The sequence below is a fragment of the Sphaerodactylus townsendi genome, linkage group LG17, assembly GCF_021028975.2.
Source record: "Sphaerodactylus townsendi isolate TG3544 linkage group LG17, MPM_Stown_v2.3, whole genome shotgun sequence".
In the NCBI taxonomy this organism is placed as follows: Eukaryota; Metazoa; Chordata; class Lepidosauria; order Squamata; family Sphaerodactylidae; genus Sphaerodactylus; species Sphaerodactylus townsendi.
In genome coordinates this window covers 5,696,328-5,723,442 of record NC_059441.1, presented here as the reverse complement: position 1 = coordinate 5,723,442, position 27,115 = coordinate 5,696,328, and the positions used below count along the sequence as shown (strand labels likewise).

At 45.0% G+C, this 27,115-nt stretch overlaps 1 protein-coding gene across 5 annotated transcripts; it reads left to right on the top strand.

The window, feature by feature from the left end:
- Positions 1-24,250, top strand: GOLM2 (golgi membrane protein 2). 5 transcript variants are annotated; one of them, XM_048482127.1, is made up of 11 exons: positions 1-68; positions 345-722; positions 2,358-2,412; positions 3,309-3,411; positions 4,479-4,569; positions 5,796-5,940; positions 6,359-6,439; positions 7,385-7,483; positions 12,288-12,452; positions 20,265-20,432; positions 22,495-24,250. In XM_048482127.1, the coding sequence occupies exons 2-11, from the start codon at positions 396-398 to the stop codon at positions 22,563-22,565; spliced, it is 1,305 nt and encodes a 434-aa protein (XP_048338084.1). In that variant the 5' UTR covers positions 1-68; positions 345-395; the 3' UTR covers positions 22,566-24,250. The 5 variants fall into 5 exon arrangements, with proteins under 5 accessions (XP_048338084.1, XP_048338082.1, XP_048338083.1 ...); XM_048482125.1 differs by having other exon boundaries at positions 7,385-7,484; positions 12,283-12,452; XM_048482126.1 differs by having other exon boundaries at positions 1-77; positions 347-722; positions 7,385-7,484; positions 12,283-12,452.
- The last annotated feature ends 2,865 nt before the right edge of the window (positions 24,251-27,115 follow it).

The window sequence follows — 27,115 nt, the reverse complement described above, 5'->3', positions numbered from 1 at the left end:
GGCGGACTCCAGGGCGACGTTGAGGCGAACGCGGAAGTGGCGGCGCCTGAGGAGGCGAAGCGGCGGAGGGCGGAGAGGTAGAGGCGCGGCCGGGGCGGCGGCCGGGGCGGGGAGGGAGGCCGGGCTGGGCCTGAGGCGCCCGTTCGCTCGCTGCTCGTCTCCCGCGGAGGGGCTCTTCCCCCGGCCCCGTCCCTCTCCCCGGCGGGCGGCGGCAGCGTCCAGTGGGGGGTGGGGCTGCCGGCCAGTCCCGGCGATGCTGCGGGGAGGGGCGGGGCGGGGCGGGGCGAGGGGGGGGGTCCTTCCGAGGCGGCGGCGCTGCTGAGGCTCCTTCCTCCTTCCCCGGCAGGTGAGGCGAGAGGGCGCCGCTCCGCCGGCCTGGCCGGCCTGCCTGCCCGATGGTGGGCTTCGGGGCCAACCGGAGGGGCGGGCGGCTGCCGCCGTTGCTGCTGGCGGCGCTGCTGCTGGCGCTGGCCGTGCTGGCCTTCAACTGCTGGCGGACGGCGGCCCGGCGCGCGGCCCTGCAGGAGGAGCTGGCGGAGCTGCAGGGCCAGGCCAAGCGCGGCGACGTGGCCCGCGGGCGCCTCGAGAAGCGCAACTCGGAGCTCCTGCTGCAGGCCGAGGCCCACAAGAGCCAGCTGGAGCAGAAGGAGGCCGACCGCAGCCACCTCAGCGGGCAGCTGCAGGCCCGCGACGCCCAGGCCAGGAGGTGCGAGGAGAGCAAGGTGAGGCGGGCGGCGCACCTGGCGCAGGTGCTGCTGGCGCTGGCCCAGCCAGGGCTCCCCTCACCTGCGTGCCCTCCGGGTGGATCTCCAGACATGGCTCCAGCGGATCTCCTTGTTGACTTCCATAGCCGCTGGAGCTGTAGAAACTGTTCTGACTAACGCAGCAACTGAGGAATAGCTATGAACGGGCAATTTGTCAGTGTAATGCCTCAGAATTTCTTTGACATGAGGGTGTAAGGGCTAAAGCAGGGGTCTGCAACCTGAGGCTCTCCAGATTTCATGGACTACAATTCCCATCAGCCAATTGGCTGTGCTGGCAGAGGCTGATGGGAATTGTAGTCCATGGAGCCGCAGGCTGCAGACCCCTGGTCCAGAGGAAAGCAGTCACTGTCCATCAGAGTGAGGGTGCTGATGTGGGCCCTGAACCGGTGGGTTCCCCAACGCCTGGACTAATGCATTGTCAAAGGCTTTCGCAGCCAGACTCACCTGGTTGTTGAGGGCTTTCCGGACTGTGTGGCCGTGGTCTGGTGGATCTTCAGCCAGACGCAGGCGAAACTTTAGGAACAAGATCTCCTAGACCACGGCAACACAGCCCGGAAAGCCCGCAGCAACCTGTTCTTACTAACTTCACTAAAGATTCAGGAAAAGCTGAGATTCTGCTGACTTTTCAGCAGTGTTCCTGAAAATAAATGTTTCATGATGGAGAGAAGCTTCTTGTACCATTCACCCATTGACAAGTGCCATTTCATTTGGACATTTATTTTCCAGCTCAGAGGCTCCCATTTATTGATTTTGGGAAGGGAAAGCAAATGGGCGTAACAATTTTCCCTCTGTGTCGGCCACCAAAGGCTTTATCTGTTGATACGGCCAATAAAAGTTTCAACTTTGAGTGCACTTTTCAGTAGCCAGAAATTCACTTCTAATGCAGAAGACGAGGTTTTAATTGTGCCTGGATGCTGTGTTCGTTCTTTAGAAATGAATTTATGGGTAAAAAAAAAAGTCCACCTTGCAGGTTAAAAGAAAGTCCCTCTGTTGTTGGCCAAAAGAGTAGAGCAGTAAATGGCAATTGAAATAGACAGCTGAAGTGGTCAATTTATGTGCATAGAAATGCTTTATCTCATTCCTCTAATGGCCTTTTGTAACTACCAGCACTGTCCTTGAATAATGCAGTTGTTCAGCGGCAGCAAAATTTGCTGCATCATGACTTTTTGGAATGCTATTGAAACGTGATGCAAATGGAATAAAAAAAATCAACCAGTGCTTATGGGTCAGTGTTTGTTTTGAGTCGCAGTATGTAGTTCACTGAGAAATAATCAGTAAGATTTCTGGGTTTTTTAATTTCCTACTAGGGTGGAAATCCTATCTGCTTTGCCCCTGCTTTTTGGTGGACTAGGCTGGACATAAATGTATCCTATGCTTAAGGTTTCTTTTTCTGAATAAGATAATATGAACTGATCTTACCAAATGCCACAGATACGATGGTAAATAAACAGGAACATTTGGTGTGAAATTGTATCTGTGATGTTTGACTGCCAGGACCACTTTGACATTATCTTTGTAGTCATTCAAAAGAACATTACACTCATAATAGGACTATTAATCTACGTAATTTTAAAGTCACATTCTCCTTTACAGGTCAAGCTTCAGAGCAACATATCCTACCAAATGGCAGACATACATCGCTTGAAGGGTAAGAAGCCCTGATGAGTAAAGTGAGAAAAGATTTTTACCACAGTGAAATCTAGTGGTTCTCTTAATGGAAGCGTGGCTGAGAATGAAAAAGCAGCAAAGAGACGTGGCTGGCTATTATTGCATGGAAGAGCCTGTGTGCATCAACAGCATGCCTGGTGATTTCCACTGCCTTTACAGCAGAGTCCCAGAAGTTACCCCCACCCCTAAAGCAGGATTTTAACGAACACAGCAGGAAGCTTTAAAAAGACAGATTTATGGAGGAGAAGTCGATCTATGGCTACCAATCTTGATCCTCCTTGATCTCAGATTGCAAATGCCTTAGCAGACCAGGTGCTCAGGAGCAGCAGCAGCAGAAGGCCATTGCTTTCACATCCTGCAAGTGAGCTCCCAAAGGCACCTGGTGGGCTATTGCAAGTAGCAGAATGCTGGACTAGATGGACTCTGGTCTGATCCAGCAGGCTTGTTCTTATGTTCTTATGAAGCAAGCCGCTCAAAGAGTTGTGGTGTGTGAGTGCAGCTGTGCTCCTTGTGCTTCGCACCCACCCCCTTGGTTACCATTTCTACAACAAAGGCAAGAATACTTCCCTCAAAAAAGAATACTTCCCACAAACAATCAGGTTGCAGCGCATGAATCTGATGGACCTAACAATGAAAGCATCTCAGGTCACTGGTAGGCGTGTAATGCTATGTCCACCTGTGGGGGTAACATCGGTCAGATTTTGCAGCTGAGGTTTACAGTTATAATAAGATGGATTCTAGATGGACTCTGATCTGATCCAGCAGGCTCTTATGTTCTTATGTTAAGTTTTCAAAATGAGGTAGTTAAACTTAAAAAATATCTTTTTGAAACTGTCAAAATTAACTCCTTTTTAAATCTCTGGCTTTTACACTTAGAACAACTTGCAGAGTTACGTCAGGAATTCATCCGTCAAGAGGACCAACTTCATGAATACAAGAACAACAATACACAGCTTGTCAAAAGACTGGAGTATGAAAGGTATGAGATTTGAGTATAGCAGCTGGTGCTCATGTGGACTAGTCATAGAGTTCTGTAGCCTTTCAGTTTCACCATTCAGGTCAAAATAGATATGTGATATTTTAACACAGTTGCCAGCAGTTAAGTCCTCTCTAGCTTCCCCTAAGTCACCATGGAGACTAGGCAGGATTATTCCTGATGCTGGGCTTGAATGGAGAGATAGGATGGAAATGGAGCAGGGCAAGTCATCCAGCTCGTGTTGACCATTCCTTGTGCTATCTAAAGAGGAGGCGTGCCAGAAGCTGTATGAATATGGCTCTGTTATCTGACCATACGTCAACAGCAGCAGAATGGCTGCTGGGTCTACATCCTGACCCCATCAAGACACAATGGAAAACTGCGTGGGTAGGGAGAAATTGGATCTGAACGTCTCTGAGTAATTGTTGTGCTTTGCGTGAGCATGCGTGCGTGTGATTATGTGCCATCAAGTTGCAGCCAACTTACGGGCAACCTGGTAGAATTTTCAAGGCAAGAGACTAACAGTGGTTTGCCTTCCTATGCATAGTGACTCCCATCCAGGTACTGCTAGGACTGACCCTGCTTAGCTTCTGAGGCGTGAGGAGATCCCGCTATGCTGGGCCATCCTGATCAGGGCAGTAGTGTGCCTACACTAGGAATAGCACCACTCAGGCAAGCTCTCGCTTGTTTCAGAAGTTCCTCAGAATAAGGATCCATAATAGTGTGCATAGAAGTCCTTCATCTGAGGAACCCCTTTTGCAAAGGGCGGGCTTGCCTGCGTGGTGCCGCTCCAATTGGCATGCTGGCAGGGGCTGATGGGATTTGTAGTCCATGAACATCTGGAGAGCTGCAGGTTGCAGACCCCTGGTCTAGGACTGTACAGACCCAGGTTTAAATCCCCACTTAGCCATGAAGTTAGCCGTGTGACCTCTGGTCAGTCCATCCCATTCAGCTTTACCTGCCTCACTGAGTAAAAGGAGAAAGGAGCCACAGATGCTTCTGCATTCTCCTTGGTGGAAAAGCAGGGTAAAAAACAATAGACAAATTGATTATCCATCTTTGTACTTCAGTTTTCAGTGTGGACAGCAGATCAAAGAACTGAGGTTGCAGCATGAAGAAAATATGAAAAAATTAGAGGACCATGTTTTGCAAGACCAAAAGGTACAGTGGTCTAAAATGCTGGTTTCTGACATTGAATTTGATGATGGTTTGTATTAGTAAGCCTGGAAATGAAATGGCTGACATGCATCACCAAGACTTGATTAGGCAGAGGAAGAACGGATTTCTCTGGAGGTTTGATGGTCAGAAGGGGCGTATATGTGGTCTTACCAGACTCCTGTCACTCTCTCCAGCGGGTTTAGGGCAGATCTCAGGTGTGGGCCAGACTTGGAGTTCTGTTTTCCCAGCTGCTCAACAGTCTCCTTCCTTCTGCTGAAGGAAACTGTGGGGAGTGGGGCTTTGGCTGAAGTATCTTTTTATGTGTGTATGGCCTATGGCTAATAAACATTGATTGTTGTTTGTTTGCTGCTGAAGGTAATCTTGAATGGGGCTTGAGGACCCCACGGTTTTCATCTGTACCACGGCAACTGTGGCAGCTCTAGGCTCCGTGGCCCCTAAGACAACCATAGGGCTGTCTCTGGACATCCTGGATCCCATGCATGGGTCATATGTTCAGTTTGGATTTTTCATGGATCAAAAGCAAAATGGTTAGAAATGGGAGACATTTGTGATGCTACTTTGTCAGGGATCTACTGTTGCCTTGTGGATGCTGTTCCTCTGTCAGCCCAGAGCCTCTGCAAGTGTGGGGGACCAGATAAGGTGAGGCAGTTGGCTCCACATTATTGATGGATTCCTGACAGCTGACTGCAAATTGACTCATGCCTGGAAACCTAAGAAAAGGTTCTCACCTTTTAGAGCCCTCGTGGCTCGGGACTAGAAAACGGGTGGCCAACCTCTGGCACTCCAGATGTTCATGGACTACAATGGCCAATTGGCAGTGCTGGCAGGGGCTGATGGGAATTCTAGTCCATGAACATCTGGAGTGCCATAGATTGGCCACCCCTGGACTAGAAGGTTGTTTTAATGGTTTGAAAGACTACCTTCTGTTATCCATTATTTTTCCAGTTGAGATCAGCATTTAACAGTTTATTTCGTATTTCTACTTTTGAAAGTAAGGTGGGTGATCATGAGAGGTTGGACTCTTCCCATTCTTTTGAGGGTGAGTTCCTACAAGGCATGATAAGAAAAGGGCATTCCCACAGAAAAAGGCAAATGTTCCGGGGCTTCATTTTTCTTTGCCAGCAATTTTTTTTAAAAAGGCCCAGATATCCTGGAGCTGGTGCAACGTTTACCAGATTGCTGAGGGACTGTCTGCTTTTCCTTGCTAGGCTGTGCGCAGGAGCCCGTCCAGCAGACACGTGGAGGCAGACCTGAGCAATGCTGCTGTGGTATTGAAGACAACGCAAGAGCTGGATGAAAGGGATGCTGTGAAGAATGAAGAGCCTTCAGTAAACAATGTCTCTGACGGCAAAGGTCTGTTGTCTGGCAGAACTGTGGTTGGACATGAGTGCAAGTGAATGATACCTCTGTTATGTATTGTCGAACGCTTTCATGGCCGGATTCAACAGGTTCTGGTGGGTTTTCCGGGCTGTGTGGCCGTGGTCTGGTAGATCTTGTTCCTAACATTTTGCCTGCATCTGTGGCGGGCATCTTCAGCGGTGTCTCGATCCGGAGTGACTCCATTTTCTGGGTCTGTTAGAACATTTCTTCCCCGTATGTCTCTATTAATTTCTCGCCAAAGGAACTGCTCAGTCACAAGGCACGTCCAGCAAAGACATTGCAGTGGGCACTATTTGGGTTTTGGACCATTTCCTAGTTCAGCCCCTGTAAAATGGCCAGATTCCTTCAACCTTAGATGTAGTAAGGGAGAAATTTCTTTTTGTTTTGATAGAGAAAATTAAACCAGGAGATGATGCTGGCATGCCTGGGATAGAAGAGAATGACCCTGCTAAAGCTGAAGATGGCCTCGCTGGTTAGCAATTTTATGTTTATTTCTAAAGTGCACAGTCACTATTAGATATTTTTCTAAAAACGTCACAATGTTCTGTTTTGGTTAATACTCCACAGTAGTTAGGGAACATGGCCAAAGGAAGTGGAAAAGGCTGTCATGATCACTTTGTTGTTTTGACTATATACATATTAAAATCAACATCATAATATTTCCTTGTATCCACGTAGTTGTAGTTGCGAGCTTTCTAAAACATCTGTGCTATGAACTCCTCTGTGTCCTTCGTTGAGAAGGTAATTGGCCAGCCTTGTCAAAAGTTACTGGTGGAAGCCGCAAAGCCGCAAGGGAAGCTCTCTGAGGGCCGAGTGGACACCGGTCTTGCCAGGCTTCGCCCGGTTCTGTGATGGGCATTGTCTACTTGTCGAGTTGCTTTGCTTGACTTGGCTGGCTTCCACAGTCGAGCGTAACAGTAGAAAAGTTATAAGGCGCACCTGCAAGTTTTGATGAGCCTTTATACCATGGGTGGCCAACCTATGGCACCCCAGAGCCTTGCTGTCCCCAGAAGTGTCTTCTTGGCTCTGCAAATGGGAGTGGGGAGGTTTGTTTGTTTTTTAAAAGTGCAACCACATAACGTGCCTCCTGCCTGGCCGTCCGCTCAGCCATGGCTGCAAGACGCATTAAAACAAAAGAATCATGCAAATCGTGATTCTTGAAAAACCCAGGCTGGGAGGGGGGGGACACGGAGTGGACTCGCGTTAGGAGCAGGATCCGTGCAAAGTTCCCCCCCCCCAGCCCAGGTTTTATCCTGCCCTTAACCCGTTTTTAGTGGCCCGTGCAGAAAGGGCCTTCGTTCAATTACAAGAAGCCAGGAGTCTCTGTGAACTGTGTCGTATGTGTTGGCTTTAGAGCTAGACTGGTTGAGAGTGTTAGTTTGATGAGTGGTTTGTAATAAAAGCTTGTTTTGTTTAGCTTTGAAGAAGCCACTCGTTTCAACTTTTCAAAAGGAACGACACCAAGGCAATGTGAATCTTCCCACAGAACAACCTCATGCTTCTAATCTGGCTCAAGGTAACAAGCTCATGAATTGCTTATGCCTTCCAGCAGGAAGTTGGGTGAACTACCCCCAGTTGACTCCTCCCACTTACTCTGAAGCAGAAAGAAGCAAACAACCTTCTGAGGCAGGAAGTCTTCCCTCTCCCCAACTCAGGGCAAAGTAGTTGCTCTGGCCCAGGGGTCTGCAGCCTGCAGCTCTCCAGATGTTCATGGACTACAAATCCCATCAGCCAATTGGCCATGCTGGCAGAGGCTGATGGGATTTGTAGTCCATGAACATCTGGATAGCTGCAGGTTGCAGACCCCTGCTCTGGCCCAACACCTGGGCGAATCCAGTCATTGCTGTGGTTCCATCTTCTCCATTCTAGAATGGAGAGTGAAAAGACAGCTGATAGGTGGCTCCACCCCGGGGCTGCATTGCCAGAACAAACACACACTACCCTGTGAGTGCATGCCAGTAAGAGGTTGGAGCAAAATGATTCTGCAGTTAGAGAGGGGAATCCCCTCTGCTCTGTGTTTGAAATAGGAAAATCCGGGCTGGGCTGAATAGAAGCTAGTTTTTTTCTCCTGAGAATTAAAAAAAATTCCAGTGGAGAAAATTCAGAAATTTTGGAGGGGGCAGGGGGCACTTCTGTGAAATATTTTCTCTTTAGAAATCAGTGTAGTTCTGAAGAGAAGACTTTGTGTGTTGTCAAAGTGTGTTGTCTGCATATCTTTATGTATGACACTCCGCAGTGTAAGCGAGTTCTTAATTCAAATCCTGTGAGCATGCATCGTATTCTCAAGGGTGTGTTTGTTGGTTGCTCTGAGGTGACTAAATTTGTCCATAGTCAGTGTTTTCTAACATATATGGTGATGATAACCTGTGCAGAAGTTTGCTGATTTTAGTGCCATGTTTAACTTGATATACAGGTAAGATTACTGTCCGATTATCACTATAAGATTGTTTCTAATCACCTTTAGTGTTCAGTTTTCAACTTCTACTTTTTTCTGCCTCTTCGGTGGCAAAATCTAAGGTGTGTGTTCTAAGGTAGTAGAGGGTGCAGCAACTCTCAGTGTCAAGTTTCTGCAGTTTTGCTTTGCACGTAAAGGGCAGCCCTGCCCAAAGTCAGAGGCAGTGGAATGTGATATCACTTCATCTTGATTGTTCCACCAATCAGGGCGCAGGTCAGCTTACCCAATCAGGGCGCATCCCATTCCTAGGAAGTTTTACCCCACTCTGTTGTGATAGGACCTTGTTCCACTGACAAACTTGCTCTCCACTGACAAACCTCTATTTTTCTGGTCCACTTGTTCCACTGACAAACCTCTATTTTTCTGGTCCACCCATCACACATTCTTTCAAAGTTTTATTTTTTATATAGATTGGGAGCATTTGAAACAAAAATTTCAGTTTTGGTAGAACACTTACCTTAACTGAAGCAATTCTTCCCTAGTGTGCATTTTTTAGTTTAATCCATTCTTGCAAACCTTCTTGCATTTTGTTCCATGTTACAAAATTACCATTCAAATTAATTCCAAGATATTCACTTTATTCAAACCAATATCACAACATGTAATTTTGCCAATATCCATTTCCTTTTGTTTTGTTGCAATTTTTGTTCTATTTGCTCCATCAAATAATGAATTGACAGTTGTAGATTGTTAATAGTGAGTATGACGTCATCTGCACAACTGTTCATCTGAAAGTCTCTTCCATTAACTCTCAAATCTTTGATCTCTTCTAATCTTTGTTTCCAGAACTTCCAGTCCAAGAATAAACAACAGTGGAGATAACAGACAGCCTTCACATGTTCCTTGTTCAATTTGTAATTCCTCTGTAAGAACACCATTTATTAATATTCTCCCACATCGAGTAGTGTAAATGCTTTGTATCAGCAATTTAAACGTTCCAGCATCTTTAATATACAATTCCAAGAAACATTATCCAAGACTTTTTCCGCATCTAAAAATATGAGCATTGCTTTCTTTTTCTTTCAATTTAACAGGTTCCATGGCATTGATTACAAATTATAGGTTCTCTTTCATACAATTTTTTGGTATAAATCCTGTCTGAGCTTCATTATGCCTTAACAGTCCAGGTGCTCGGGAGCAACAGCCGCAGAAGGCCATTGCTTTCACCTCCTGCATGTGAGCTCCCAAAGGCACCTGGGGGGCCACTGCGAGTAGCAGAGAGCTGGACTAGATGGACTCTGGTCTGATCCAGCTGGCTTGTTCTTATGTTCTTATTAATTAACTTATTTATATTAGTCTGGTTGCCATAATTGTGAATCTTTTATAATCCACATTTAGGAGCGATACAGGTCTATAAGACTCTGGTGATTCTGGATCATTGCCTTCTTCATGAACCAATGTGATATGTGCTTCCTGCCATGTTGGTGGTAGTTCTTTCTCTTGGCTTATCTCATCCATCACTTCTTGAAAGGCAAAATTAGTTCCTTTTGTAAGCATTTATAATATTCTGCTGTTAGGCCATCTGGAACTGGGGCTTTGCCTTTTTTTCAATTCTTTTATGGCTTGGGATAATTTTTAGATTGCAGAATTTTGATTCTGAATTTCTCTGCAATCCACAGTAAAATTTTCCACAGGTGTGTTGTCAGCATAGTCTTTTGTAGCCCATTCTTCTGAGGTACCCTTTTATTTAAGTCTGTAAAGAACTGGACAAATTGGTCTTGAATTTCTCCACAAAGGTAACTTTACCTCTTCGATTCCATGGATTGTCTTTTTTTCAGTTTCTTTCCTTAAGCAGTAAGCTAAAAACCTTCCTGATTTATTAGTGTGTCCAGAATTTCTTTGTTTCAAAAATCTCAGGGTTTTTTTTGCATTTCTTTGATTTCTAATAGAGTTTTTAAGCCCTTCATCTCTCTTAAGGTTTTCTTGTCCAAAGACTTTTTATGTTTTTCCAAAATTTTCATATTTGCATATATATTATATATTATGTATATTATTCCTTTGCTCCTTTACTTTTTTCTGTCTTATTGGTATTGCCATTAGTTGTTGGTTGTTGTTGTTTTGTTGTTATTATTATTGATTGATTGATTCAATTTGATAAACTGCTCTACCCCAAAGGGCTTTCATGTTAGTTTTACTAGTTTCCCAGATCGTGGTAATAGCCGTTCATTCAGTCCTATTAATTCTGAGGAATTAATCTAAATCTTTCTTGCATTTCTCCACTATTTTCTTTTAGTAAAAGGTTATAATTTAGTCTCCATCTCCTTCCCCCAGTCTTATTTCAGTGTCATATCACTTCTGTTGGATTATGATCTTCAGAAGTATGTCAACCTTTTCTCAGTTTGTAAGTAATGTTTTAGAAATTCAGGACATGTTGATTCGTAAATAGGTGTGATGTCTATCAGGGAAAATATCCCTTGTATTAGGATTGTTTTGTTAACCAGGGATCTGCTAAATTCAAGATTTTCATATACATAGACACATTTTTGGGGAGTTTGCTGCCTTTAACTTTCTTAGATCTGTCTTTATTAGGGTCTTTCACTCCATTCATGTCACCAAATAGATCTCCTCCTTGAAAGTCCAAAATCATTTGAAATAGTTTGAAATAGTAAAGAAAATCCTCTCTGGCATTATTTGGGGCATAAACAGTTGCCAAATGTGTCAGTCCTGCCATCTGGCGATGTCATCTTCAGTAAAATATATCTTCCATCTGGATCTTTAACATCTCGAGTCCACCACTATACCATTCTGGCTCACAGTTGGTTCGCTGATCATTCGTGCAGAAGTATCTTCCCTCACGACGGAGAGACCTGTCCGCTTACATATGTATTCCGTTATCTGGATCGTGTTTTTCCTCTTGGTTTCCTCCATCTTGCTGTCCTCAGCACTCTTTGGGACTGACTTTGCTCCCCGGTTGGCCGAGGCCATCAGAATCCTAGAACTGTGGGCAGAGCAGGAGCTTCTGCCACGAGCGTGTGTGTCCTGTATGCCCAGGAGCCCCCTTGCCTCTCAGATCTGCTCAGATGTGCAGTTACAGGGAAATAGTTCCTTTCCCACTTAGTACACTTTCCAGAAGAGGGAATTTGTGATGGCAAACCTCCACCTAAAGGAGAGAGGCTCTGACTTCTCTGTTGGGAATGGGAGAGGTCCTCCATGAATGAAGAAGCGAGAGATACAATTTGAACCCAATATCTCAAGGATGGGGGGTCGACTGCCCCAATGTGTGTGCTGACACCATCATGTCCGATGATGTTGCTTGGTACCTAGGCCCAGATCTCTGCTCGAGACCCTGGAAGCAGTGCTGGACCCACTGTTATGGTACAGGAGAGGAGACAGCAGGTGTGGCCAGTGCCCAGCATCACTTCCCAGGGTGAATCTCACAGGTGCTGGCTGCACTGTTGGGCTTGGCTTGCCCCCAGGAGTGTGGGCAGGTACAACCCCCCCTCCCATCACCGTCCCATTTTGATTGCCTGCACACTTATTATCTTCCCGGGCTGATGTTGTGTTCTTCAGGACTTGCTTGTGTCCTTCTTCCAAGAGCTTTCACAAACACCTTTTTGCAGACTCTTTTCTTTAAGTCAGCCCAGTTCTTGCTGTTTTCATGTTTTCTCTAACTTAATTGTTTTCTGCTTAACGAAGCAAGTTTTTTGAAAAAAGATACTTGGGTGGTAGTTTTGGCTTGCAAGCCAGTATTGGTAGAACAGGAAGTCCAATCAATGATTGTCTGGAAACAGTGGATTTTCTGCCTGGGGGGAAGATCCCAGCTGTCTGCTGTCCTTCAGCAGGGCCCTCGGGTGTGACGTTTCATGGGGGGCCTGTATGGTGCCGACTGCCAGAGTCTCTTTTGTTGTGCCTTTGTTTGCTGCAGCTGTTAACCGTGATGGAAATGCTGATGCCATGATAAAGCAGATCCCCTCGAACTCTCTTCAGCACTTAATGGCTGACCATGTTGTGGATAGTCAGAAAGCTGATAAAGACGTCGCAAAACAAGCTTCAAAGGACCGAGTCAGTGACTTCCAGAGGATGAAGCAAAGTAAGTTTCTCGGGATCATTACAACTGCATGCATGCTCTGAATTCCCCAACTAATATATTGTGTGTTGAAATGTCAGATTACACCAGCACAGCAAAGCATGTGCGGGACAATTTTAAGGTTGGATTGAAATGATTGTAGGCTTGGGTGTCTTTAAACGGAGTGCTGAATAGCAGAGCGAGAGGGAGTGGCCAGAAAAAGGCAGGTGAGCAGTGGTGGTATTCAGCAGGTTCGCACCATTACGGCAGAACGGTTGTTAAAATGGTGCTTGCAAACAACCAGTTGTTAAATTATTTGAATCCCACCACTGCAGGGGAGCCATGATTGGTTTTGGTGAGGAGTGGCTGGGTGGGAATAAAAAAGGGAAAAAAAGAGAAGGTAGAGTCAGAGGGAGAGATCTGTGGGTAGAGGGTGAAGCTGTGTCCGCAGGAGCAGCAGTGGCACAGGAGGTTAAGAGCTCATGTATCTAATCTGGAGGAACCGGGTTTGATTCCCAGCTCTGCCGCCTGAGCTGTGGAGGCTTATCTGGGGAATTCAGATTAGCCTGTGCACTCCCACACACGCCAGCTGGGTGACCTTGGACGAGTCACAACTTCTCGGAGCTCTCTCAGCCCCACCCACCTCACAGGGTGTTTGTTGTGAGGGGGGAAGGGCAAGGAGATTGTCAGCCCCTTTGAGTCTCCTGCAGGAGAGAAGGGGGATATAAATCCAAACTCTTCTGTGTGAGAGGAATCCTGGCTGTGGTTTTTACCAGGAGAGAGGGAGAAATTGAAGTTAGTTTTGAGATGCAGTATAGAATATGGAATATAGAAACTGTCAAGAGTTAGAGCATCAGAACTGGAGTCTGTCAGAAAAGGGCAGAAGCTGCATGGGTGTGACCAAGGGCGACACAGTTTCATTGTAAGGGTAAAAGGGTTAAATTCTAGTCTGAGAGAAAAGTATAAGGGATAGAGAGAGAAGATGTGAAAAGGGTCAGAATGGCTTTATTCTGATTAGAAGTTGTTAAAAGTATTTGTTGCCTTAGTTAGATTTTATTTTAATTTTTGTAAATAATTTGGAACCTTGAAGTTACCTACCATTATAAATAAAATCTTATTTTGGTTCAGTGAAATATTGGAACTTCCACCTGATTTTCCTTAGTACCACAAATGCCATCTGTTTGCCTTACATCTCGTACACCCTACCAAGAAGAGAATAAAAGAGTTTCTGGAATTTTATTCCTGGCGGCAGCCTACAAAATAAAGATAGAGAAGAAGAAGAAGAAGAAGAGGAGTTTGGATTCATATCCCCCCTTTCTCTCCTGCAGGAGACTCAAAGGGGCTTACAATCTCCTTGCCCTTCCCCCCTCACAACAAACACCCTGTGAGGTGGGTGGGGCTGAGAGAGCTCCGAGAAGCTGTGACTAGCCCAAGGTCACCCCACTTGCGTGTGTGGGAGTGTACAGGCTAATCTGAATGCCCCAGATAAGCCTCCACAGTTCCACAAAGTAAATAAAAAGTTACAGAGAAGCAAAAGAGAGGAAGGAGCATGACAGTGTGGAAAGAGAATTTTGTATTGAGATGAAAAAAATCTGTATTTTCTTGTTGCTGTTCAGAGCTCTTCAGTTTAAAAGACCTTACTTTAAAAAATAATTTCCCCATTGTTACTAGTTGCTGCTGTATACTTAGGGGGACCACACAGCAGGACGTCTTGGAGCTATTTGCCGTGGCTTGCAAGGGTGTCAGCTTAAAACGGGTACTGTCAGTGCCTTGATGAAGCAATGTTGTCAATGTTGCAGATGGGCCTGTGGCAGGAGAACCCACCGGGAGAGTTGTGCGTGTGAAGCGCTGTGCTGGGGCTTTGCAGCTATCTGGAAAAACAGCCTTGAGGAACTTTGATGCTCAGATCAGAATGAGTGGGGACAGCCTCGCAGCTGGAGTGGAGGAGAGATTTCGAACTGAGGGAATTAAAATGGGTTTGAGACACGTATGGAAGGATTGTTTCAAATGTACATTGGGTGTCTTTCACTTTCTTTATCAAACAAGAAAATTTTGATCTGTCAGGATTGTAGGGTGTAAATTGAAACCATTTTGAGAGCATCAGTGTGCACATTCGTGCCACTTTAGTTCACTTGTGTGCATTAGAATAGTAAACAGTAATGCCATTCTAAGTCATTTGGGGGATAAAGCTAAGGTTTTAGTAAAGATGGTGTGTATTTGGCATAAATTGTATGCTTAAATTGACTTATTTGGGTTAAAATAATACATAGGTTAAAATAGCTTTTGAATTAACAGACACATGAAAATTATTATGAAATGGGGTCTTAAAATATTAATACATCCAGATAGAATCTTGCCCAGAAAGGCTGAAAAAATCTGGAAAAATTGGGGATGGGAGGAACAGATAACATTTTTTCCTTTAAAAAATTATGACCAAAAAATGAGAAATTCTGAGGAATACAGGAAAAACATATGAAATATTTTCTTTTCAGAATGAGTGAAATGTTTTTAAAGACAATGTGGGCATACTATGGGCATAGGCTGCTCTTAAATTTCTGTACCAAATCTTCAGGGCTTTCATTGCATCTCAGCAGTTGAATTTCTTCTGTTGTCCTTCTGACCTGATACGGTGGATCTTCTCACTTCTCCCTCAACCCACTGTGGCACATTTACCCACCAGCTGGCTGGAAAGTATCTTAAATGCTCTTCCTTGCAGGAGGGAGAGAAGAAGATCCGAAGGAGGTGCGGTGGAAACTTCACTAGTGCCTCAGAGGAAAACTGGAAGTTTCATTGAGAATTTAGCGATCTCCATCCAGATAGGAGAAATTAAGTTACTTGTGCTAAGATTAGTGCAGGATGAAACAGCTTATAGTTTTCACTCAAATATTGGGTATATTGGCAATTTTGCTTCTACAAAACTTAACTTTCATAAATATGTTAAATATTACAGTTTTACGTGCTTAAGTTATAAATCTTGGAATCATAGAGTTTTACATGCTTAAGTTATAAATCCTGGAATCATAGAATTGGAAGAGATTGCAAGGGCCATCGTGTCCAACTCCCTGCCATTCTGGAATATACAGTCAAATCACTCCTGACAGATGGCCATCCAGATTCTGTTTAAAAACCTCCAAAGGAGACCCCCCAACACCTTCCAAGGCAGTTTTCCTTCACCTTGAACCCATTACTCCTTCTCCCTGTCTCTGGGGCAGCAGAAAACAAGCTTAAAATATTCAAATATGGCTATCATGTCACCCCTTAATTTTTTCTTCTCCAGACTAAACATACTTAGTTCCCTAAGCCAGTCCTCATAGGACATGAATTCCAGACTTTTTACCATTTTGCTCGTCCTTGTCTGGACCCGTTCCAGCTTGTCAGTATTCTTCTTGAATTGCTGTGCCCAGAACTGGACACAGTATTCCAGGTGAGGTCTGACCAATGCAGAATAGGGAGGTACTATTACATCACTCACTATGCTCCTATTGATTCTGCCCAGAACTGCATTGGCTTTCTTGGCTGCTGCAAAACACAGCTGACTCTTGTCCAGTTTGTGGTCTACTAAAACTCCCAGGTCCTTTTCTGTGATTTCAAAATTTCCAGAAATGTTTCATCTCTACTCTTGACTGATTTTTAGAGCTGCTGTTTTTGTGGCTGACTTGCTTCCAGTTTCCAGCAGGTGCTTTAAAAGCCTGTGGAGAGCTGGAGCGGCAGGTTTTCAGATGTATTAAATTGATGGAGAAAGATCCAAAAAGTCAGCCCATTTCTGTGTCAGTGCAGCAGGGAGCGCACTTCACATAAAGCATGTGAAAAAATATCTGTTCTAACTAGTGGATTGTTGCACAGTGGAAAGTTATTTTAAGAACTTATATTTTTATCTGTGATGGTTTTATTCCCTCCCTCCCCTCGGGGAACTTAGTTGCATGCATAGTTATTCTCTGCTCCATTTTACTCTGTTAACAACCCTTGTGTGGTGTGTGAGGCTGTGAGTGTGTGGCTACCTCCCAGTAAGCTTCATTGGCTGAGCTGGAATTCTTTGAGAAGGGCTGTTTCAAAGAAAACTCGCTGATTTTTTAAAAATAAACACCAACATGTTTCAATAGTGAGGCCACAGAAGTCATTGCAACCTTTTGAAAGCTTCTGAATATGCTGTTTTACCACAGTGTTCCAATAACCGCCAGCTATGGTTCTTATAACTTTTATTTTGGTTTTGTAAACCTATAAGCCGAGCCTATCTTATTATTCAAGATGATTAAGCTAAGCTCTTGGGTATCTTTTTATAGTACTTAGCAATTTTTATAACTTCTATAGGCACAAAGATCATCCTGATAAATCCACAAAGAACCAATGAAAACCATTTTGTAATACTCTTTCTGTTCACGTTGGGAATATTTGAGTATTATATTGCTTGCTTTAAATACTTCTTGGAAATAACAACTGATTGGAGTGTGATCTTGGGAGGTGGATTATTTTCTCATCAAGAGAGCTGCTGTTAATGTAATTCGTTTGATTAGACCCCAGGTGTCAAACTCGTGGCCCTCCAGATGTTATGGACTACAGCTCCCATCATCCCCTGCCAGCATCATGCTGGCAGGGGATGATGGGAACTGTAGTCCATAACATCTGGAGGGGCGCGAGTTTGACACCTGTGGATTAGGACTCTAGGTCCTTTAAAATACCCTATATGCGGCAAATACACAGGCACCAGCATATGTAATGTGATAAGAAGGGAAGGACGGGGGCACAGTGTAGCCTGGTCTCACCAGATGTTGGGAGCGAAGCAGGGTCAATACTTGTAAGGGAGACCACCAAGGAAGGCTCTGCAGAGGAAGGCAAAAGCAAACCACCTCTGCTTCTTACGTGTCTTGAAGGTCCCTTGCTTGGGTTGCCATCAGTCAGCTACAACTTGACAGCTTGTTACGTACCCACGTATGCACACATTGACATCAGAATCCAGTGTCCCTAGTCAGCCCGGGGGAGGGGGCGGAGGAGCATTATCTGTACTTGTTAATGAATTCTACTTTGACTATCTCATGTTGTAATCTTCCTTTGAAGATCTGTAGCAGACCTACCGCTCTTAGGCTAGCAACAGTCTGTCCTGAAGGAGTAATATCTTCTTCCACAGGTTTCCAAGTGATGATGTTTTTAATGTCAGTTTTGTGTCCATTTATTGTTTTGTGTAGGGTCTGGCCTAGTTGTCCAAGGTCGAGAGCAGAAGGGTATTGTTGACTCTTGGCTGGCATAAAAAACTTCGGGAAATGAACAATTGAATGGGACTTGTTTCTGGTCTGGTTGTTGATTTGGGTGGGCTTGTCTTTAGTATACTATTCCTGTGGATAGTATTCTGACTTTGTTGGGTGGTTTTTCCTTGCTGCATCAGGTGGTTGCTGTCTGTTATAGGTCCCTCAGATGAGGATCTCTGTCTGAGGGGCTGGAATGCATCAGGCTGTCATGGATTGTTTGGCATCATGCTGGCAGGGGATGATGCGAACTGTAGTCCATAACATCTGGAGGGCCACGAGTTTGACACCTGTGCTCTAGAATGCCTTCAGCCTGACTGAGATTATGTTTAAAGATGTTCCTGTATTCTTCCATTTTTAGGGAGCAATCCCTGCTCAGAAGTCCTGTTTTATTGAGTGGGGCATAGAACCCCCAAAGAAGCAGTCTTATGATTGCAGTCTATAGCATGCCATTACCACTTCAGAGAGTTGCCCGTGTGGCTCAAGGGTTACAGAAGAATTCTTGGGACTAAGCTAATAAAGCATGCTGTGGAATCAGAGGATACTTATAGGGCAGTGGTTGGGAACCTATGGCATGGGTGCCAGAGGTGGCACTCGGAGCCCTCTCTGTGGGCACGCGCACACAGAGTTCGTCATGTGGGGGGCGGAAAATCACCCCCTACACACACACATCTAGGCTGGCCTGGGCCACTGAGCACGACATGCACGCAGTGCAGTGAGCAGGGAGGACTTGGCTGGTGGGCCTGGTGCTTGTGCTCCGGGTGGCTGTTGCCTGGGGGTGGGGGGCACAGAGGAGGCAGAGATGCTAGAGAGGCACAGAGCAGTGCGTTCAGAACTTGCTGCAGGCTAGAGCAGGCTGGCCCCTGCTCAAGCAGGTGTGGCGGGGGAAGAGGGAGCCAACCGTTTTTTTCTAAACAAAGACCTCAGCATTCAGGTTAAATTGCCATGTTGGCACTTTGCGATAAATAAGTGGGGTTTGGGTTGCAATTTGGGCACTCGGTCTCAAAAAGGTTTGCCATCACTGTTATAGGGTGTCCATTATTGCAGTTGCGTGCACACTTTTGGGCAAGTACGAGGTTCCTTTGGCATCTCCACTTGTACACACTTCAGATGGTTGGTACAGCCAACTGCTAGAGCCTTTTAAAACTCATGAAGAGTTCCTGGGGAGTGGGTGGGGTGGGAATCTGGGCTTTATGGATCGAGGTGACTTCCAAGAGAATATACCAGGTTTTAGGCGCTGCAACAAGCTTTATACATTTCCTTTTATGCAGCTTAGAATTATTTGCAGCAAAGATTTTTGTCCGTAGTTCTTCAGGCACAACCTTCGGAAAGTTGCAGAAATAATTTTGAAAATCTTTATTCAACCCTTTGCATTTCTTGTGGAATGATGTCCTAGGCCCCTTCTGCACACGCAAAATAATGCGTTTTCAAACCACTTTCACAACTGTTTGCAAGTGGGTTTTGCCATTCCGCACAGCTTCAAAGAGCATTGAAAGCAGTTTGAAAGTGCATTATTCTGCATGTGCGGAATGAGCCCTAGAAAGTGTTTTACATACAATTCATTACAGCTTTCATTCTTGTGCGTGGAGTGTGGGGTGTGTGTGTGTGTGAAGCTTTGAAGATTCTGCAAGCTTTTGTCTTCTGGTCATACCACCAAATCCTTTCTGCAAACGGCAAAACGCTCTGCTTGCCGCAGATTCTTGCTCCAGGCTGACCCTTTGCGCCTGCACTTAGCTAAGACAACACTGAGTCTTGATTTTTGGTTACGGGTGTTACGTACGCATCCTGCGATTCAGTTTATTCTTCCAGTGTACAACTGCTCTTCAAAATAAGCCATGAAAGTGGGCGTTTACAGCTAAGGATTTTAGCAATTTCCGAGAATAATTGTATTAAAAAGTACAGTTAGATTTGAATCAAGGAGCCTCTTGGGAGACCAACGAGATTTTCAGAATGTCAGCTTTTGAGAGTCAGAGCTCCCTCCCTCAGACACCAGTAGAAATGGAGATTCTTACTCATATCTGATGAAGGGCTTTCAAAAACTTATACTCTAAAAATCTTGTAGGTCTCCTAAGGTCAACTCTACTGGACTTGAATCTAACTGTTCCGCTACAGACTTCTGTCTGAAACTATATTAAGAAGTTCTGTGTCAATTACAATAATCGAATCTCACTAAAAGAATCTGGAACCTCAATAAAAGCTGATCAGCAGAAGTCTGGGGTGCTTGGATCAAGGGTCTGCAACCTACAGCTCTCCAAATGTTCATGGGCTACAATTCCCATCAGCCCTGCCACTTGGCCATGCTGGCAGGGGCTGATGGGAATTGTAGTCCATTAACATCTGGAGAGCCGTAGGTTGCAGACCCCTGGCTTAGATCATCTGAAAATTCCGTCTGAGCTAGCAGCTTGCCTCTGTGTGCAGCTTGCCTCTGAGTTGCTTTTCACCATTCCTAAAATGTCCACTGTTACTTGAAACAGCAGACTTCTCTCTCTCGCCTTCTCTCAGACCTCCTCCCCCTTTCCTTCCTTCCACCCTTCCTGTCTTTCCCGCTCTGCCCCCCTCCTCCTTGCTTCTGACTGTCACTGCTTTGCCCACTTCGCAGGCCGGTTCTTTGATGAGAACGAGTCCCCAGTGGATCCGCAGCACGGCTCCAAACTGGCGGATTATAATGGGGATGATGGGAACGTGGGTGAGTACGAGGCAGACAAGCAGGCCGAGCTGGCTTACAATGAGGAAGAGGATGGTGATGGTGGTGAAGAAGACGTCCAAGGTGAGCTTGGGCATCGCTCGCTGGAGAGCTGTGCCGAACTTGTGCCAGGATCAGTGGTTGGCTGCACTAACTACTTGTAGAGAGCGGTTCTGCATGTGGCGTGGCCCCTGTCCGAGAGCGTGGCCGGCTGGCCAGCAGTCCTGAATTCTTAATACTGAATGTGGCTTTTGCATGTGACGGCATCAACCAGGGGTCTGCGACCTGCGGCTCTCCAGATGTTCATGGACTACAATTCCCATCAGCCCCTGCCACCATGGCCAATTGGCCATGGTGGCAGGGGCTGATGGGAATTGTAGTCCATGAACATCTGGAGAGCCACTGGTTGCAGACCCTAAGTCCACTAAACTGACGGGCGTCTGTTCACTTCTTCTTTTCTTGTTGCTGAGAACTGATATGGCTGCCTTTAATGAATTAATCACTGCGCGAACCAGTTTTGTAGTATTTCAGCACGTAGCAAGTCCCCCCCCCCCAAAAAAAATGTTGGTTGCTCTTTCTTTTTCCCAACTGTCTTGAGTTTTTAATGCCTCTACTATGTCGATTCAGTGGCCTCCCTTGGAGCAGAAACCTGCGTCTGTGTGCCGCGTCCCGTCTTTTGCCTTGCATGCATTTTGGTGCACTTCTGCTAATTCATGCATGTGGTACTGAATCGTACCCAAACGGCATCCTCCGTCGTTTGGAACAAAGAAGCAGATGTCTTTTTTGCTGCAGGAAAAGGCGGGAAATAATTTGAGATGTCTTTCTTTCTGAAACACTAAGTGATGTCCAAAATGGTTTTAATTGTTTTAATGGATTTTAGTGTATTTGGTCACTGTCGTGACCCTTGTTATGTTTTGTATACATAGTGTTGTATACCGCCCAGAGCCCCTTGGGGATTGGGCGGTTTATAAATTTAAAAACAAACAAACAAACAAACAAACAAACAAACAAACAAACAAACAAACAAACAGTCCCTGACCTGGAGGGCCCAGGTGAGATTTGGAAAGACTCTGAAGAACTTCCTTGTATATTCTTTCCTTAACTTCCATTCATGAGCACACAGATTTCAAGAAGTACTCTTCTAGAAATTGCTGTGAAATTCATTTGCATTACTGTTAAAAGCCACCTTTTTGACTGAGGTGTTCTCGTTTTCTGGTTTCCTTGAGTTCTCCTGCCCAAGCTGAAAGTGAATGGCAGAACTTTGTGTTCTGAGAAGACCATCATTTTGGTCCCTAGCTAAGTAATCATTGGTAGGTGTGGTACATCTCCAGTGACAGAACTCGCCTCCTATTCAGCTGCTAACTGTAGTCTGATTCCGATCGCACCGTAAGACATAATCGTTCGCAAGACAAATCTCTTGTAAAGCAGTCTAAAGGTATTCCTATGAGAACTAAGTTATTAATGAAAATTTTAGTGTTTCTCTTCAGGAGACTGAGCATTTTGTGTGAACTGCACAGTTTGTTTTACTTGTTATGCATATTGCACAAAGGGTTTTTTTAATGGGTGGTTGCATGCATGTCTGAGAAATGCTGTCCTTGTAACGCTTGTGGTTAGACATATGGCTTTCTGAATGCCTGTGAGAAAGCTTTTCAATTGGATGTGTTTGCGCCCAATACTTCTGTTCTCCTAATTCTAATCTAGTCAGCACGTTGAGAGGATTCTAGTTGGCCAGAGTTCTCCAATGCAGAAACAGCATAGCAAAATAAGTCTTCTTTTTGATTCTCATGAGGCAAAGAGAAAACCATTTATTTTGTTTGCAAGCTCTTATAAATGTAAAAATGAAACTGCGCTGAATTGTAGTTTACGTAAAGATACGGTAAGTGAAAAATTCTGAGGTAAGAAGTAAAACTCCCGGTGCCAATCAGTAAAATGAAGAACCACCTTGAATGGCCTTTTCCTTTGCCAACAAATATTCACACCACATCTGGGTGTTGGATATACACGTTTTCCACTCTTTGAACTCATTTGGGAGTACTGTGTATATGTGTGTGTGTGTGGGGATCTCTGTGAGCATGCCCCTCCCATGGGGTGGGGTGGGTGTTCCTGCAGACTCAACTTAGTTTTGGCTTCCCTCCTTCCACTGCAGATGATGAAGAGAGAGACCTTCAGATGGATCTCGCAGACTACGGGAAGCAACATTTCAACAATGCCCTTTAAATCTCCAAATGGCCTTCGGCTGAGAGTCCTGCAATAGAAAGGAACTGAATTAATTCTTCCTAGTAGTTACTGTAGAAGACACTGGAAATAGTAGCAGCAAGCATAACGTTACGGGATGGAAGGAAACGATAGAATTCTGTATATATGTATAGTTGTATTTTTTGCAAATTGTATTATTAGAAACGGTTTCTTCTACAGCAAGACAATTAAAAACTCCAGTGCTATGGAAAATCAAGTGCCCCTTAAGCCAGTGGAAGTCCATAAGCTTTGGCCTGTCCAACTCAGGGGTGTCCAACTCCGGCGCTTCAGATGTTCATGGACTACAATTCCCATCAACCATGCCAGCAGGGGATGATGGGAATTGTTGTCCATGAACATCTGAAGCGCCAGAGTTGGATACCCCTGGTTTAACTAAACAGGGTCAAGTTGAGAGACTGTCGCTTCCTCATACCCCTTAAGTTAACAACTGACATTTTAAAACAACTTAGGCTAACAGTGTTGATGAAAATAAGCAACTTTGTAAACTGAAAAACTTGTACAGTTTGTATCTGACATATTAATGACTTCAGTGCAGAAACGAGTGTACAGGAGGGACACCTTTTGATACAGCAATGTGTGAGTCCATGCAAGCAAATCATTTCGTTTCTCTTGCTGTCGTGGTTTGTATTTTACATTACATTTGGAAGTTGATTGAAAATGTGTTCTATGTATTTTTAAAGATTCTTTCCTGAATATATGAAGAAAGATCTATGTGACAGTGCAACATAGTACATTAATCCTATGTAAAGTAATATAGGTGAGTAATTAAAATGATCCATAGGGCATTTGGCGATAGTTTAGGTATTTTTTACAGAATATGTGCCAGAGTTTAAATTGGTTGTGTTCCAGCCAGTGTTTCCAGCACACAAGACTCTTTTGCCTCTGCTTGTGCAAGCAGTGGTTTTAGGCGTAAGCAAAAGGCAAACCTGTTGCCGTGATTAAAAGTACAACTTTTGTCAATTCTAAATTTATTCCTGTCTGCCCCACCTGCTTTGTATTTGCCTGTCAGGTGATGTTCAGCGTTGTTGCCCCTCCGGTGCTGTTGAAGGGATTGCTCATCGCATTGGGCATGTTCTCGTGGCATTGTGTTTTTTGTCTTCTGAGTGTAAGGGGTGTGTGTGTGTGTGTCATGGATGGTTTAAAGCACTTTCTGAAGTTTGCAGATATGGTTATGGCCACTTACGTCACACTCTTGAGTATCAGGTTATTAACCCTAACTAGTTATCAACAAGGGCTACTGTGAATAGAACTTCTAGGTCCTGTGACAGGGTTGATTGTACTTCACTATTTATGTACTCAGGTTAAATTTCACCTTAGTCAGGTAAGGTTCATTTATGATCATTTTAATGGATAACTTGCAGTAAATGAAAAGGAGAAATCAATTGTTCATGTACATATATAGAGAGAATGACCATTCCTTTTTGTTTTATTTCCATGACACAAATCTGTTTATATTTTGCACAGAGGTTTAAGGCTAGACCTGTTTAGAGGTGTTTTTCCCCCTAACACCGTTATGTTCCTTCGTCTTTAGTAATGTACTTTGTTGGCTTACCGAGATACTTTTGCCCCAAGTTGGCTGTATTTTAAGAAGATTCTACCACTGAAATTCAAAATTTATTAAATTCTAATAAAACTTTAACATTTTAGAATTCATGTGCTACTTGGCGGAACTGGTGCAGAAAGGTGATGGGAATTATGCATGATATTAACCTTTTGTGGAAGCTGAAAATGCAGTCACTGGGGGAGTTTTACACAACTCTCGGAGTGCTCCTTTTCATCCTTGGATCCCATGAGAGAGGGAGAAACGGAAGCTACTGGAGCTAGGAAATAGCTGGTGATCCCTGAGCAAAGCTTGAAACCTTGTTGCTCCTGGTGAAATATTGAGTGACAGTGAAACCTTTTTCCAAGTCCCATCCCAGATTCTGTCCATACTAGCATGGCTTCAGACTAGGATTCAGGGGCTGCCTTGGTTCCGAAACTGGATCCACATAGTCTGTGCTCTCATCACGCCCTTTGTGTTCCCCTGGTCGTCAGAGCCACCTTTGAAGAAGTTCCATCTTCAGTCCAAGCACAAGGACGAGAGTCCTCCTCCGTGCCCCTTTTATGTTGGATTGCTTGTTGCAACTCGAAGGCACTGGGTTATCCTGATCCCCTATCAAAGTGCACTTTGCTGTAATTGCAGCGATGCGTGTGTTGTGCTCCAGTAAGGGAAACTTCCCCCGGCACACCTGCTCCGGGAGCTGGGAAGTGGATATTTGTTCAGACTGGCACCAAGCAGCCTTTAAGCCAGCCTTTCCCCGGATTCCTTTCTCGCTTTTAATCTAAATTAATGCATAAAGTCCTGGCCCCCATGACTTTGTACCCTCTTTCCCCTGCTGTCCTGTAAAGGGGCCTTTTTTAGTGGCCAACACTTCAGCTTGCTATGGAGGCAAGCTGGCTGCCTTATGACAGGATCCCACAATTGCCAAAATTTCCCAAATGCCACCCTGTCTTCCGACCTGAGGCCCTCTCTCAAGGCACTGCCTGGTCAGCATTTTTGCTCTCAAATTCTAAACATTCCTCTTCCACAGAAGGTCTAAGGAGCGTTATTTTTTATTTAAATAGGTTACATGTTTTCTGTAGATTTTTTTTGGCTGGCCTTTGGAAGGGGCACACTTCTCTGGACAGTCCAGGCAACCGTGCTTTGTTACAACTCGGTGAGTCTCCCATGCCCTTTTCAGGTTACGGTCCACCCAGGCAGGCCCTGGCATCCTCAGCAGTTTTTCTACAGGACGTACCGTCAGCATATGAAGTCTGCCAGCCACTTGGTGCTCCTGTTCAACTTTCATCAAGTTCTGTTTGGCGGATGACAGTTCCAGAAGAGACCTGGCTGTGGAGAAGGTGATCCTTCAGGGTTTGTTCTCCCACCCACCTCCACGGTAAGTCGGCTTGCCGTTCTACCTTCCTGGGCCTGCCCAGAAGCTACTGAGATGAAGTTGGGCTGTGTTTACCTGTGTGGCTGCTGTTCTTTTTGTAATCTGGGCAGGTACGCATTTCCTCCCTCCGTCCCTACTGTCGGTTTTCTGGGTTGTCTTGGCTTTGCTAGGGGATTTGACAACAGCAAGAAGAGCTGAGGAAAGGTGCCCTTCTGCCCCTGCTCATGTGTGACAGATTGGGTGGTTAAGCAAACCTCAGGAGGGAGAGCATGCCTTGCATCCTGGAAAGCTCTTGGCCATGTACGTCACAGCTGGCCTGCAGAGAAGACTATGACTAAAAGTGACAGGATGGTGCCAGTCTGTTTCTCTGAGTAAAGGTGGAACTTTCCCTTCAAACCCTTGTCCACTGCATCCCTTTCAAAATGTTGCCCAAGAGGTGAGGAGATTCCATACACTGCACTGGGAATAACGTGGGGTCTGCAGTAGATGGGGTCTTGGAGAAAATGCCCCCCCCCAAGTAGTGGAAGAGCCCTTCCCCTGGTAGAAAATCAGCTTTAGATCCAGCCCTATCTATGTTTTTCACCCTTTGCACACAATGGGATTCCTGCCCCCCAGCTGGTGGCAGACTTTTAACTCACATCTCACATTCCCCATTCAGGGTTCTTGCTAAATGTATGGGGTAAAAAGTATCTTTATTAAAACATTTATATCCCATATTTCCTTGTGGTTCCAGGCAGCTTCCAATAATACATAAGCATTTTCAATTAGAATTAAAAACAGCAAACTCCAAATGTCCCCCCCCCACCCTTAAAAGACGTCAGCCATTCAAACATACATGTATGTTAGATAAAAGTTTACATAGGTTATCTCTATGGAAGTGGCATTTTCCCTGTAAAAACTAGCCTACTGGTATAGAAATAGAGAAACTCTATAATCCAGGCAACGGGACTAAATTTTCTTCAGCCAAAGGTAGGAATCTGTCCAAAATGCTGCACCCTGCAGTACTGGAATAAATAGATCACTTGTTGGGGCATGTACCTGAAGTTGTAAGGCCAAAGGTTTACAGGAAGGAAGCATCTTGGCCTTCAATCCACAGTGAGCATCTCCTGGGTAAACCTCCTGCCAATCAAGTTGATGTGAGCTGGACCAGACAGTGTTTGTGATTCAATGAACCAAGGGAGGTCGTGATCCTGTATTTGACTGCATCCTTGCAACCACACCTGCCTGATCTATAGCGAGTGACTAGAATGTTCACACAGGTATACTCTTGCACTCTGCATAGAGTTCGAAACATAGGAGACTAAAGAGAGAGTAGTGTGTTAAAATACGTTTCAAAGGCCTTGCTTGTTTTGGGGAGGGTTTTTTGTCTCCCTGCATTTGTTTCTATGGCAGCTTCAAACACTGAGAATGAGTAAAGTAAGGTTTAGCTTGGGGCTGTGTTTTCCAATGGGGTGGTTTGCATTTTGTATGATGCCATCGCCATGGAAACAGGTACCTGCTCACCATGAACAATGGTGGCACATTGCAGACACATTAAATTCAGCAGCTTGCCTTCAGAGCAATGTTGCTTTTTAAAAAAACAAAACTGGAAGAATT

Bases quoted from the DNA above. Each gene is read 5' to 3' on its own strand.
- GOLM2 (XM_048482125.1), top strand. From the start codon at position 396: ATGGTGGGCTTCGGGGCCAACCGGAGGGGCGGGCGGCTGCCGCCGTTG. The intron at 6,440-7,384 runs GTTAGCAATTTT...TGTTTTGTTTAG, and splicing joins AGCTGAAGATGGCCTCGCTG to CTTTGAAGAAGCCACTCGTT. The intron at 12,453-20,264 runs GTAAGTTTCTCG...CCCACTTCGCAG, and splicing joins CTTCCAGAGGATGAAGCAAA to GCCGGTTCTTTGATGAGAAC.